This window comes from Polyodon spathula, chromosome 8 (assembly GCF_017654505.1).
Source record: "Polyodon spathula isolate WHYD16114869_AA chromosome 8, ASM1765450v1, whole genome shotgun sequence".
NCBI lineage: Eukaryota > Metazoa > Chordata > Actinopteri > Acipenseriformes > Polyodontidae > Polyodon > Polyodon spathula.
The window spans coordinates 4,505,233-4,520,232 of record NC_054541.1 but is presented as its reverse complement, the minus strand read 5'-3'; the positions used below and the strand labels follow the sequence as shown (position 1 = coordinate 4,520,232).

Below are 15,000 nucleotides of genomic sequence, written 5' to 3'. Positions count from 1 at the left end.
GCAACTGAATGGAATGTGGTAACTAGTTTGTGTCAACACAGAGGATCCAGAGAACACCTGATGGGATCGGTCTCGGAGCACTGTTGATTATGTTCTTAGTCACATAGCCTACAGCATTGGTGTGGCTGTTGAAAAGTAATGAACAGGTTCTACTAGACAGCACAGACAGGAGGTACTTGCTGTACGGACTCGATGTCAAGTCTGGAGAGCCTACTTTCTATATCCTTTGAACCCAATCATTTCAACCATTGTGATTCTGTCTGAAATGCTGCTTACAGATAAAAGGAACAATTAATATCACTAGCTTCTTTTTTTTTTAGTTTGTTGCTTCTTTGGAATTAATTTTACTGCAGAGTGTACAGCAGTGTGCACATTTATTAGAACACCAAGGTTTGTCATTTTATATCCTTCATATAACTACCTACATTATTTAAATTATTTCAACAATTTCAATTATTGGTCAGTAATCAGTGATACAGAAACAACAGGCACGCCTTTGTGAAAATGTTAGACCATTTTGCACTTTAATTAGGCATCTTAACTTCTAAACAGTCTCACGCATTTTACCATGTGTGGCTCTGTGTTCATTTTATCTTAATATTTTAAATTAATTGCATGTGTGGCCTTTTTACAGCTAGTGGACAAAAAAATGGAAACACCAATGTAAAGTCACTTAATAGGGCGTTGGGCCACCACATATGCGCATAGAGTCTACCAGCCTCTGGAATTCTGCAGGAGGGATGCGGCACCATCCTTCCACGAGAAAGTCAGTGAATTCATGCCTGGTTGATGGAGGTAGAAAACGCTGTCTCAGGCGTCGTTCCAGAATATCCCATAAATGCTCGACTGGGTTCAGATCTGCTGACTGAGAAGGCTCATCAAACCATTGGGCAACCACATGTGCTCTGTGGATGGGAGCACTGTCATCCTGGAAGACACCCCCTAGCAGGAAAGAACTACTGCAACATGGGGTGAAGATGATCACTCAGTACCATAGCGATTAGCACTGACCTTGCCTTCTAAGGGCACCCAAACCATGGCAGGAAAATGTGCCTCACAACAGAACCACCAGAACCCTTCACTGCTGGAACCAAGCACTCAGGGCTGTGGTATTCTTTAGGTTGGCGCCACACGTGCACTCATCCATTTGTCAAGAACATGGTGAAGGACGATTCATCTGACCAGATCACATTTCTGCACTGCTCAGTAGTCATTGCCTGTGCTCTTTGCACCACTGGACTCGCACTGCAACCCGACTATGGTATCCCGCTCTGTGGAGTTCTCGGCTGACCATTTTTGATGAAACTGGCTGCTCGCGCTCCCGGTTGAAATTTGCAGTCAATTGATCTGCAGTTGCTCACCTGTTTTGCCTTGCACTTCAAATGAATGCACGGATACCACAATCCTGGAGTATGTGCTTCCGCCCACTGTTAGCCCTTTGCTGATGATGTCTATCCCTCCGAGTTCCATGCTGACATCACCTTAGACACCGTTGCTCGTGAAACATCAGCAAGTTGAGCTGCCTTGGTCACTGAAGCTCCTGTCAAACGCGCCCCAACAATCACCCCTCTTTCAAAGTCACTGAGTTTTCCTCTTGCAGCCATTCTAGCCATAATTATGGGCAACCAGGCCTTTTCCAGCATTTTTATACATGACCCTAAGCATGCTGGGATGTATTTGATTAACGCATGAGCCACACCTGTGTGGAAGCCCTTCCTTTAACTATACTTGGTGTCCCTCATTTACCCAGGTGTTTCCATTTTTTTTGTCCACTACCTGTAAGTCAATGAAATTAGACAATTACTATTTGCACATTTTTTTCACAAAGATTTTCAGTTCCAGTGGTTTGATTTCATATGCACAACAAATGTATAATACTGTGTATAATACTGTGCACATGCAACTTTCAGCTGTATTTGAACGCGTTTTGGAATGGTTTAAGACACAGGTTACAGCTTCAGTGCATTAAATAAAAAAAAAAAAGTCTTGAAACCAAGCCGAGTGGTGCCAGCTGCCAGCTGCTGACCCAGCAAGCTTTGATAGCGCTGCCTTGCCAGTCATCTCAGCAGGGCACTACCAGGTACCTTAGTTTATTGATACATGAATTCTTTCTTTGTATCTAATCACACGAAACCACAGCTAATCCTGCTAGTCTGCATTATAGACACAAGACAGAACAAGAGAGGGCAGGTTTGAATTACTTTCAGTACGTTTAGGACACATCATAAGCAGAACTAATAGGACGGTGCATTCCAGTCAGCGTTTCCCCCCCCGTCACAGAACTGCACACCAGGCTTGGCTCAGTTTTGTTTTGTCAGCAGAGATTTGGCAGCGGCTCTTCAAAATGTCTTTGAAAATGTCACGTATGATCAAGAACAGGTTATTGACAGGAAAGAAGCCAGTGAAGGGGTGGGGACACTTTCACTCTCCATGAAATGACCAAGAAGTGCACTACAGTCTAAAAGCCAGCTTACAAACAAACACATTTCTTTCACCTAGAGTAGTACCAGCTTTCATGTTTAAAAAAACAAACAAAAAAAAACATATATAATGAATTGAATTGCATAGCATATCATTTATGGACCTATTCTGTTAGCAACAATTACTTAAGAAATAGAATACTAGACAATTAAATGCAATTGTATTAATGAATACTGTTTAAATGGCATTCAAATACTGTACTATAATAATAATAATAATGATAATAATAATAATACTTCAACAGCAATAATTTAGGACCATCACACCAGATTGCACAACTGAACTCGATGTTATTTTCTTCTACAGAACCCTATTTATACTCAGCCTGTGTAAGCCATTATTCATGTGCATTTCACTGCAGAAGAGAACAGCACCTGAAAGGCTTCAATGGCTCCTGATCAAATGATGCGTCATGCAAAAGCTTGCACTGACAAAGACCAAACAAAACACTTATTGTTCTACTCCTGGAGACTAAAGTGAAAAACATAGAGGATCCTTCAAGCCCTGTGAAGTATGTTAAAAGTGGTAATCTTGACTTTCTTTTACCTTCAGAAAAGCGAATAAAATACTGTACTGTGTAACACTAGTGCACAGCACTAAAATATGACTCGCTTTAATGTCTCAAACAGCCAATAGTTTCACAGCAGACACCCCAGATTTTGTCTTAGACAAACGTTATTGTTAAAAAGCTCAACTGAGTCATAAAGCGACCCATAAAACCAACATTGGTTCAAACTGCTACTGTATGCAATGGGAGGGTTCTCTCTGCTGTATGCAATGGGAGGGTTCTCTCTGCTGTATGCAATGGGAGGTATATCTGCTGTATACAATGGGAGGTATATCTGCTGTATGCAATGGGAGGGTTATCTCTGCTGTATGGAAAGGGAGGGTTCTCTCTGCTGTATGCAATGGGAGGGTTCTCTCTGCTGTATGCAATGGGAGGGTTCTCTCTATTGTATGCAATATGAGGGTTCTCTCTGCTGTATGCAATGGGAGGGTTCTCTCTGCTGTATGCAATAGGAGGGTTGTCTCTGCTGTATGCAATAGGAGGGTTGTCTCTGCTGTATGCAATAGGATGGTTCTCTCTGCTGCATGCAAAGGGAGGGTTATCTGCTGTATGAAATGGGAGGGTTCTCTGCTGTATGCAATGGGAGGGTTATATCTACTGTATGCAAAGAAAGGGTTATATCTGCTGTGTGCAATGGGAGTGTTATATCTGCTGTTTCGATTCAAGAATGTGCTGAAAGATGCCAAAGGCAAAGCGAGGGGCACGTGCTTTTTAATGCTTTCACTCTATTATATACAGAAAAAAAAACAAGCCACTGGCAATGGCACTCGCTGCATGCCTGGGCTCCGACTGTATGTAAAAGGTAATCAGTCATGCAGAATAATGTCAGAATAGGAGTATCATCTCTGACACAGGTACAGGACTTCATTTTGAGGTTGTTGAAAGTGACAAGATGCCTACGGCTGGATTCATTTAATGTGAGGTAATCTAATGTTAGTGCTAAATCAGACTACCTTCCATTAAGTATAATGGCTTTGCTATGAAGGCCTGTACATTTGATTCTACAGTACTCATATTTCTTTCTTTCACTGCAAATTATGTTCATTAAGAATGAAGATGGCTTCAAAACCAAACAAACAGCCCTGCATTACGACACTGCTCTAAATAACAAAAGGGACATTCAGAGGATATAACGATTGTTATACATCACCAAATCCATTAAGAAAATAATGGAGAACACCCTTCTTCAACAGGCATGGTGATGGTACTGCAATATGCACCTATCCTGTAGTCTATGCTGAGAGGGGGGATCCCAATTCTCAAGCCTCCTTGTGTTTATATGGTGTGTGATCACCATGGACACCACTCCCCAGTAATGTTGTTGAAGCTGACACCCTGGGATCCTTCAAGAAGCTGCTTGATGAGATCTTGGGATCAATAAGCTACTAACAACCAAACGAGCAAGATGGGCCGAATGGCCTCCTCTCGTTTGTAAACTTTCTTATGTTCTTATGTTCTTACACATCTGTCTTCGATATGCACACTGGAAAGCAGTGAATGGGGAACAGCCTGTATAAACATGCTTAGGCACTGTATATCAGTTTTCTATTTCCGCAGTTTATGGTTTCCCAGATTAAAAATCAGCCCACTCTCACTTTATTTGAAAGAGTTTAGAAGCCCCACTGTTCTGCATTCATTTTGTTTTTATACAGTAGCGTTTTCTATAGCGTTAGAAATCAAACAACAACAAAAATACCAGAATATGAAAGTAAATTGTACTTGCGTCAAAAACTGCTGACCTTTTTCCAAAAAAAAATACAAAATCTGCCCGTGTTGACCTATTAAAACAAATGAATGACCACTGCAATTGAAAAAGCACACATGAACAGGACACTCACATGACACGATCCTCCCAAGCCTTTATGGAGTGCTGCAGATCTTTACATTCTGTACAGTAAAAGGATTGCTCACAACGAGTATGAAGAAACTGGATTGCTTTTTGCTTTCATTTTGTTTGAGGTTCCCTTCAGGCTACTTTTGAGAAAGCAGCATCAATAAGCCTTATATATTTGCTAGTCAATGCAGCTCCCATCATCAGCCTACATGAAGCAGTACACAATTTTTAAACATGTCTACCAAATCACGTTGTACATAAAACCAAACAGCAACTTGCCATTTTTAATAGCTTGTGAATATTAATTCCATCCATTTGTTCGGGGCTGTTTGTAACCCTTGAGCAAGCAAAATGCAGTATACCGTTTTGAAGGATGTGAGGCATAGCATATAACACAACTAGAAAACGATTGAGAGCAAACAGCCAATCAGCTTCCAGATCTAGCAGGCTTCTATTTTGCACAGATGCCCGCTGCAACGCTGAAGTACCTAACTGTGAATTAAACTTTAAATCAATCCGTGCATACATGCTGGCTTTTTCCTTAACATTCTAATCTACAACTAATTCAATGACATAAAAAGCTAGTTAAACATACTTTCTGACACTGGTCTAGAGACAAGCAAAATCATGTCTGTGACAGGACACCGTAATGAAGGCTCAATTCGCAGCTATTGGACAGCATATCAACAGAGAAGACACAATTGGTCCACACTTCTGTCGTCAGCTGGATCCAAACACCCTCCCTCAAAACCAGCCAATCACACTACCAACCAGGTTTCAGTTCTTTCCGCACCAGCCAATCCACTCCCTGCCTGCTTGAATGACGCCCCGCCTCCAAAAACAAGTTTCGAGTCGGACTTAATACTACACGGACTATTCAACAGTTCTACCTGTCCAGATAAATTATAATAAGAAAGAGTAAGACCCCAATAAATAAATATGTTTGCAATAATAATAATTTTAATAATAATAATAATAATATTTTCTCTACGTGTATGTCGTTTTTCTATTCTAATTATCTTAAGGACTATTTTCTTCAGCGGAATGTTACCTGCCGAAATATCAGAAGTTCAAGGTAAATGTAGGTTTTAAAGGTTTTTTTTAAGAGAAAACAAAGAAATAAATAATTTTCTAATAGCAACAGAGCCCTCTCGATGCGAGCTCTACTGGGTGGTAGATGGCCTTGACTTTCATTAGCGCCCTCACCTTCAGCACGCATAACTCCAGTCACATCAACAGGCTCTATCGCTTAACTAGTTAGAGCTATGCTGTATATAAAAAGCATGGGTGCTAAATACTGATACAGTACCATTTCCAGAGCTCCCTCAAACTACTAGTGTTCCAACTTCTAAGAAGCATACAAACTGAAATGGCCTTTTACTGTATAGTTCACTGCTCTAAATGGTAGCTATATTACAAGCGAGCATTACTGGACATAGCTTGTATTTAACACTGAATGCCAACAGCAGCACTGCACTTTTGAATTGCATCATGGAGTCATTTTTCTGCTGCTAAAATTCTGCATTTGGCATTGCACGTGAAGGTTTTTACAGGGTGCTAGTCAGTACAAGGTACCAAGCACTCCACTGATCAGGGAATTTACCAACTAATTGCACTGAAGAAATCAACATGAGGAGAGGGAATTCCAAAAGCTTTTACTAATCTCAGTCTGTTCTGTGTCTCTTTCTAGCACACTGAAGACAAACAAAGGATTTCATTGATAGAGTCATCGCCATCAAGCAATCAGGCTGAAACTAGAGCTTCCTTTCAAGAGAGACGCATGCCACAAGGAACCCTTTAGGCATGTTCCTTCATTTGAAATATGTATTTGCACTAAATAATGCAGGTTAGTTTCATAACAGTTTCTGTGTACAAAACTCTTGATACAGCCTGTATCATTAAATAAACAGATTCACCACACCTTTCCAGCCCTAACCCTGAAACTGAGTCAGCTGTACTCATATTGAAGGCTATTTCTGAACTTCTGCCAGAACTCTTATGTCACATACCATAAATTTGAGTTGGCAAACAGAGCATACACACAAACTCACACACACCTACGAGCATTCCTAGAATATCCGTCTTTTATCAGTTTTACTAATGCTTGTTGTTCTTTCCAGTTAAACGTTTTAGGGACAGAGTTTTAGGTTCTCTCATTTTGTGGCATGGATGCGAAACGTGTGTCTTAACATCCTTCAACATTGTAGACAAGTCCATGCTTAAATCATCAAAGTAAAATAAGAATATAAATTAATATGTAATTAACACAGAAAAAAAAAAACTATTATTTGAATACAATAAACGTATGTTGTTTGTAAAATATGTTTGTTATTGTAAATATGTGATTTAATTGTATGAAAACCAAAAAAAGAGAATACAAAAAAAAAGCCCACAGCACAGCACAATTTACTGAGGTGTTCACAGGACCGACTACCTTTTACCCAAATTAAATAGTTCCTTATAGTTTAAGTTTCTTTAGTTTCACCACCAATTTGCAATCTACTGTAACTCATGTTTCAGTCTGAAGAATAGAGTTGTACTCTAATTTACAACAAATGACATTTCAGGAAAGAAACCATAGCTGTAATGTACAAAATGTATGCAACAGTTTTTAATAAAATGCAATAAATTTTTAAAATATCTCTCTCTCTCTCTCTCTCTCTCTCTATATATATATACACATACTGTATTGACATGCAAAACTTTTGTATTTACATGAGCTTATAGACAGTAATTAAGAGAATATCACACTGTAACATAAGTAGTTTTCCAGGTTGTGAATAATGTTCAAATGTTTGTTTTTACTCCAGCTTTAATAACAAATACAATCAACCCAAAGTAAAGAAACTGTAGCACTTGGCTGCCTTTCCAGAGAGCAGACAGCTCCTCATTACAGTTACAGTAAGCAAGATGTGACATTTGCAGAAGCTACCAGTCGTGAGTGGATCAACTTGTAAACACAATGGGACATCGTGTTCTGTAATAGCAGAGTTTATTTATGTGCGGGTAAGGGTTCCTATTAGCAAAGTGTAGAAGTCAAGGAAACACGCAAAACCTGAAAAGCAGGTCTGCCGAATTCAGATTGCTTTGTGCTCACTAAAGAATAATGAAATGACCAACAGAACTATTGCATTCCAGCTTTTATTATTTCCGACTTCTGCCTCCTGCACTGCTTGGTTATGGGGAAAAATGGTATTTCTTGCAATGGCAAGTTTTCTTGTCTCAGTTTGTGCTTACTATCAAGCGTGAATTACACTTCCCTCTTGAAACTGCCCCCTCATGCTGAGACTCAGTCGAGGTTTTTATTCCTCTATCCATTCGTTTTTGGACCAAAGAGGCCGACCCCCGAGGCCTGAAAATGTTTTCCTCCCTCTCTACACTTGTCTCAACGAACTGCCCCATCTTGCTAAGACTCTGGCTAGAAACAGGGATCTTTATTCTGTCCACTGGTCTATGATCCAACGAGGTCGACCCCCGAGGTCGGAAAATGTTTGCAGCCCTCTCTACACTTGTCTCAAGGAACTGCCTCATCTTGCCTGGGCTCTTGCTAGACGCATGCGTGGAGTTAATTCCTCCGTCATCTAGTGTTTGTTCCTCTGAGCCCAATGCCCGAGTCCAGGTATTGCTTGCAATCTCCAGAAACTGCCCTAACGTGCTTAGGCTCTGGCTTGAACCAGACATAGATGTTTTTATAACATTTTTGATCGAGTCTGTCAGTGATGTGGAATCAAGCATCAATGTTGACATTCTGTCGCTAAGTTTTTTATAAAATGATTTCTCCTGAAATGCATACCCATCTGGCGTTTCTTCTGAAAGCAAAAATAAACATATTAATACATTATGTACAGTTACTTTTACAGGGATTACAAGTTCATAAAGTACATATGGTGACTTTATTGTGCCTGGTGTTCACAATGTCACCAGTTAAAAGACATCCGTATATTCACCATTATAGAGTGGAACACGATGGCCTGTTTCAGTTTGCCAGTGCTGGCTCTGCATAAAGACTTTGTGAACAAACCCTACATTGTGAATCATGTAGTAATGCTTTATCTAAAACCTCATCAGGCTGACGCTGTATGACAACGCAGTGGAAAATCCAAGACAATGCTAGCTCTTAATGAACACTAGAGGAGTTTATTCAAGACGACCTCATCTTGACCTCATTCTACCACAATACTGTACGACCATCCCACTGCTAACTTGTCCTGCTGCTGCTGTCACACAAGATCTGGACAGACCACACATTTTAAAATACCTCTTTAATATTTGGTTTACAGTGCCCTGGTAAAGTGTTGAGGTCTCAGAGCGTTATCACATCTTGTCTCAGGGATTAGTTAGCATATTGCTGTGCTTAAATGAAGGGGCTTCTTTAATAAGTCCAAGGGCATGGTAAGAGTCAACAACATGGCCAGGTAACCATTCCACACCCTCACCACTATCCTACCCTGTATCCTAAGTCTGTCTGCTCTTTCCATAACCTCCTATACCTTCTGTGTAATGCAAGTCAACTTTGAGATTTGTAGACAAGGTTATTCCCCAAAACTCAGTATGGTCTTCATCTACTGTATCTGAGGCAACAAGCCTAAGACAGGGACACCCTTAGCCCGTACACTGAAAGAAAGTAAAAACTGTATTGCCCTTGTACTAAACAGGTTAACAAGTGCTCTATTTCCTGCTAGCAGAAATGTCCAGTGGAACAATAGGTTCTCTGTTCACCTACTCAAATTATACACAGTATACACTCCATCAAATATTTTGACAACTTGCCAGAAGACACTGTTAATAAATAACATAAAAGTAATAGGGCTTGTGCAAAAACTAAAAAAAGAAAGACTAGTCCAATTTTCTAATACAGATACCGGGCTCTATTCAATTTCTTCTTAGGAACATGTTACGGTGTTTTTAGGTGGTTTGTCATACATCAAATCCTTCTTTTCTTTTTCTGACTGTAGTATTGTGTCTTTTAGTCCAAGCATTTGGTGCACTTCACCTAAACGGACATTCGGCTGATTGTTTGTACAGTACACACTTCAAAAGATGGTTTTACTTTGTCGGTCCTTCTAATAAAACATCACCTAAAAGATTTTTTTTTTTTTTTTTTTTTTACAGAAACAAAAACGCCTTCAATTGATTAAACGCTTTCCGAATCTCAGCCTTTCAAAAGAAAACAATTATTTATCACTTCAAATAAGTAAATATAAAAGTTCAGAAACTCAAAAACTAAGGCTGGGGCAATGTCAAATATTTCACTATCGATATCGTTCTCCAAAAAAGCAGCTGCATTTATTTATTGGCTTTATGAAAAAAAAAAAAACACAGTAATACACGTGGAGCTGTGGATTACTGTGTAACGTTGCTAGTAATGCTTTAAAAACTATTATACATATTAAATTGATTATATCTGATTACAATCGTTTATACCACTGTTTATTTCCACAAACTATTAGGAAATGCTGGGGCTGACTTAAGCAAAGCATCTGGATGATGTGACATGTTTGTATGTAATTATAACTGTGCAAATGGGCACGATGAAGGGATGATCGGAGTCAGACATCTCAATATATGAGACATGGCAAGTACAATACAGGTACAGCAACATAAAATATTTAGTTTCATACTGTAAAAGGCATCCTTAGAAATTGTTTTTGTGAGCTTCGATCCCAATGACTGGCTTTCACAATTGCAAAAGAAAGGAAGACACACAAAGCAAAAATAGAAAGACGTGAGAAAAAGCACAATGCAGTAGATCATCCACAACCTCCATCCTGAAGAGAGCTTGGTTATGTAGAATGTCATACTGCTACAAGCAGCGACAAGAAGGATCTAAGAATGTTCAACTTGACTGTGGGACACACGGCAGCTTTAAATATCATTCCCATTATATCAAGAGTCTGCCACTGAAACAAGGTTAAATAATGAAGTGGGGGTGGGGGATCCAAAGTCAATTCAATACCGGAGCCCTCAATGTATGCCAAGCCCCCAAAAACCTGCTCCTCTGTCTCATTTAATATCCTTCACAGCTTGCTGATCAGAGGCTAGCCTGTTTCCAGATGGCTGACTCATTGACTACAAGCAAAGCCCCTGTCTACCAGCTATTCAGTACACTAGAGGCATAGTTACACATAATCAATCTAATAGGCACCCAGTGGAGATGATACAAAACCCATTATAGTAACAGACAAAAATTACCAATGTGCACCATTAACTTTAACCTCGGCACACTTGAAACGAGCTTTGCGTGAAATCTGCAATTATGTTCAAATGCATAAGCAACAACCAGCAATTCGTCATTTTAAAAGCTGAGGGAGGAATCTATCACAATCAGGGTTTATGATTTTCAAATAAAGGGAAAATTAAGATTCTGAGTAAAGAACAGGATTTAAACACTATGAAATGTTTTATTATGCACTTGCAAATTCAGTCAATAAGTGTTAAAAGACAGGCCCCAATACACAGGGGCTCATTCCGATCATTCCAGCTGAAGGGGATCATGGTGGCCACTCGACCCCTTAAAGAGGAAGTAGCGGGGTTCCGAAAAATATAGCATTATGCGTCTTTTCGTTTTGCTACAACTGTTTAAATAAATGTATCTGTGATTTCTCTTTTCATTGTTAACACCCTGACAACTTTTTACACTTATAACTGTAAAGTTGGTTTCAAAGCTCTTTTTGAAATGTCTGTTCTAGTGCACTGGGGTTTGAGATCTGTCCTCTTAGGGAGAGCAATTTAAAACAAAAACAAAAAATTAACAAAACATAACAAGTGCCCTGGCTTTTCTGTTCAGTACCACATCGTGGATTGTTATCGCTGCGTTAACTGTTTGACAATGTGGGCAATAATCCTTACACTATCAGTGCCCTAGAGCGGACATTTTGAAAAGAACTTTAAAACAGATTTTAAAGTTATAAGTGTAAGTTAACAGGATGTTAACAATGAAAAGAGAAACGCCAGGTACGTTATTTAAACAGCTGGAGCAACGCTGTATTTTTGGGAACCCAGCTGCTTACTCTAAGTCAATGACTGATATTGATAAATAATGTTTTTGTTGAAGTGTACAGCTATTTTCTGAAATGTGTTCTCAGAATTCGTGATTGAGTGTTTGAAGTTACGGATGTCACAAGCATTTTACCAGGCTAGGCAGTCACAGCAAGTCCGCAGTTACAGGGGCAACATAACTTTCCACTATCAAAAGAACAGAAGGTTCCTTAACTAATTCATCCCAAGACCACATTGGTTCTGAACTTTAATCCCAATGAACCAGCAGGAGCAAAAACAACAACAACAACAACAACAACAACAACAACAACAACAACAACAACAACAAGGCAATGCATTACACAAACCAACCAATTTGAGCGAGCAACATTAAATTCAGGTGTGGATATTCAATGTTTCAGCTGGGACAGGAACTTTGGGCTTCTGCATGTAATCAAATTGCAAGCACAGTATTACACTGTGACCCCTGTAATCCCCTTTGATAAAGTGGTTTAGCAAGTATAGGTCATATGGCTGGTGAAGGAGCTTAATGTGCAGAGCTGTGGTCATAATCTTTTTAGTTTTGCTTAAACAAACAGAAGACAATTGTTAAATCAAACTTGCAGAACATGAGGCAACACTGCATATTGTAGGTAACTGCAGGGATAACTCGTCTAACGTTCACAAACAAATGGACATTAATCATTTATTTCCAGTAATTTATTCAGTAAATACTCATAATAAAATCAACCTCTCTCCGCACATTTTGGTGTTTCTCCTTTGTGGGGGGGGGGTGACTTTTTGGACATCTTGTCTTTTTTATTAACCTGATTAATTTGACAATATATATTTGTGTTTCACTTAAATATATTTTAGTTTAGAAAACTAAAACACTAGCTTACTGTACTCTACAGTCCCATAATATTCCTTACCTTTCCGCTGTAAAAATATCCGAAGAAGAGGGATGGCTGTTGATATTGCTTTGTGGTAATTATCATCGTTGTTTATTGGTAGCAAGTCCCCATGAATGTCTGCATATCCAACCAACACCTCCACGTTAGGGATTCTGTGCACATGTTGAAGTAATCCATAGAACTCATCAAATTTCCCAGGTTTCGATCGTTCCAGAGAAAACCGTCGGAATTCTGCGCCAAACTGTAACCAGAGAAAAATAACACTGCGTTAATAAGATAAAAAATGGGAGTTTTACAGACCAAAATTAAAGGAAAGCTGTTTTAATGTTAATTTGTATGCAAATATTTCAGATCCAACACAATAGATAAAGTGCTGGATCCTGGAACACATGAGTGATTAGGTACCAGGAAGCAGGAGCAACAGCAGCGTTGTATTTAAAATACTTACATTACAAACGGCTTACTCACAAATCACAGCCATTATATTAGTTCCTATTTACATCTATTGACGGTCTTACATATCAATATACATATATTAGGAACTAAAATAATAAACCGTTTGCATTCAAGAAAACTATAATAAGGTCATTAAATTGATTTAAGTCACACTTTTAAAATGATGATTGTGTATTTGGTATTTAACAAGAAGGAATCTCAAAAACATACAGCAACTGTAATACAAACTGTTGTAAAAATACCAACAAGGCACAATGAAAAGGTTGCATCATCATACAGCACTTATTTTTCATAAAACCCATTCATTTTTCAGATGTTTGAGGGTGGCTTTGAATTTGTAAAGTAAATCAAGTATAGATTTTCATAAATTATGCTAAAATTGCACTCTTGTATTTGAAATGGCCTCTTCTGTTTCCGTCACCCCCGTTCTTACTCAATCAGAGCTGCTTGCTGTGCAAGCTCAAGTGCTTTAAACATTTGATATCAACTCTTAAGGAATAAGAGACACTGCGCCGCTGTGAGATTCAAATGTTTTCTGAAGGCTGCAATTAACATTTCATATAATGCTGAGAACTCATTTCAAGCTTTGTTAAAAGAGTCTATCTTCTGTGAAGTATACCCTTACCATAATAGTAAGCAAATAAAACAAACCTATTGTACTGTAAGAGCAGGACAAAATCAAAACCACGGTCAGACAGCACAGTGTTGTTTCAGCGTGACATGCCTGCAAGGTGTTTGAAAATCTGTATCATGAAAATCTGCAGGTTACATAGGGGTTCCATAATTTTGTCTAAGCACATGGCATCCTTGGTATCTGTGCTGTCTCTTCGTTTAAGTGACTAATCAGCAAGGAGCTGTTTTCCACCGCTGTCAAAAGTATGACAGTGCTTTTTCCAGAGGATCGCTATGCTTGTAAACCACTACATCAAATTAGTTGATCTGATTTAAAATTTACTGTAGTCACCTGCTTTCACCACTTCAAAAGGATCTGTACAACTAAAGACCTAGACTGCAGACCTAAGCTCCATTCTGTACACTTGACAGCTATTGTGTATAAGAAAAAGAGGACCACTTAAGAAAATACTGATTGAGTTTCTTGCTGTAAAAGAATGTACGAAGTGAAAACAGCCAAACATTGTATTAAGCAAAACTTCATAAAACATACAGTACAATACAAAGAACAAGACTAACACACATGTACAACACACACAGATATAACCTTTTGCAGTGTATTTCTGCATCGATGAAAGTGTAAATAATGAAAGTAGAACAGGTTTTACAAAGGTATTAGTGCAACTTAACAGCAGGTCTCAATACAGTTATTTTTATTATAGTGGCTCCTTTTCACTTTCACTTTGACTTCAATTCATGAGTCAAATCGATCTCCCTGGATACAGTACACTTCAACAGTAGTCCTGAGTGTAATCTATGAAACAAACAATTCAGGACAATCACAAAGGTTATAAAAATCAAACTATCTGGAATGTGGTTTTAGTAAACACTGTAGCTGTAAATTCAAAATTAGAGCAAAGTGTGACATGAAGAAGTAGATCTGACATACAAACAAACACACGGACAGCTGCCAGATTCTGACGCTCTCAACACACCCAGAATCAATACCATACACACCCAGAATCTGATACTAGACCAGTGCTTTCGTAACAGGGCAGAGGCTGGGCAAAGTCACAAGTCAGTGTCTCACTATGGAAAAAAGCTGGGATCATCTGCATTTGTGGTTATAGAGACATCCATATGTTTTGTAGTGGCCG

The 15,000-nt window shown here is 39.0% G+C and overlaps 1 protein-coding gene across 1 annotated transcript in view; it reads right to left on the bottom strand.

The window, feature by feature from the left end:
- LOC121319220 (partitioning defective 6 homolog beta-like) overlaps positions 1-15,000 on the bottom strand; it is a 22,830-nt gene that overhangs the window by 2,766 nt on the left and 5,064 nt on the right. The window contains exon 2 of the mRNA XM_041256424.1: positions 12,794-13,016. Within this exon, the coding sequence (XP_041112358.1) occupies positions 12,794-13,016 (223 nt within the window). The remainder of the gene's footprint in view (positions 1-12,793; positions 13,017-15,000) is intronic.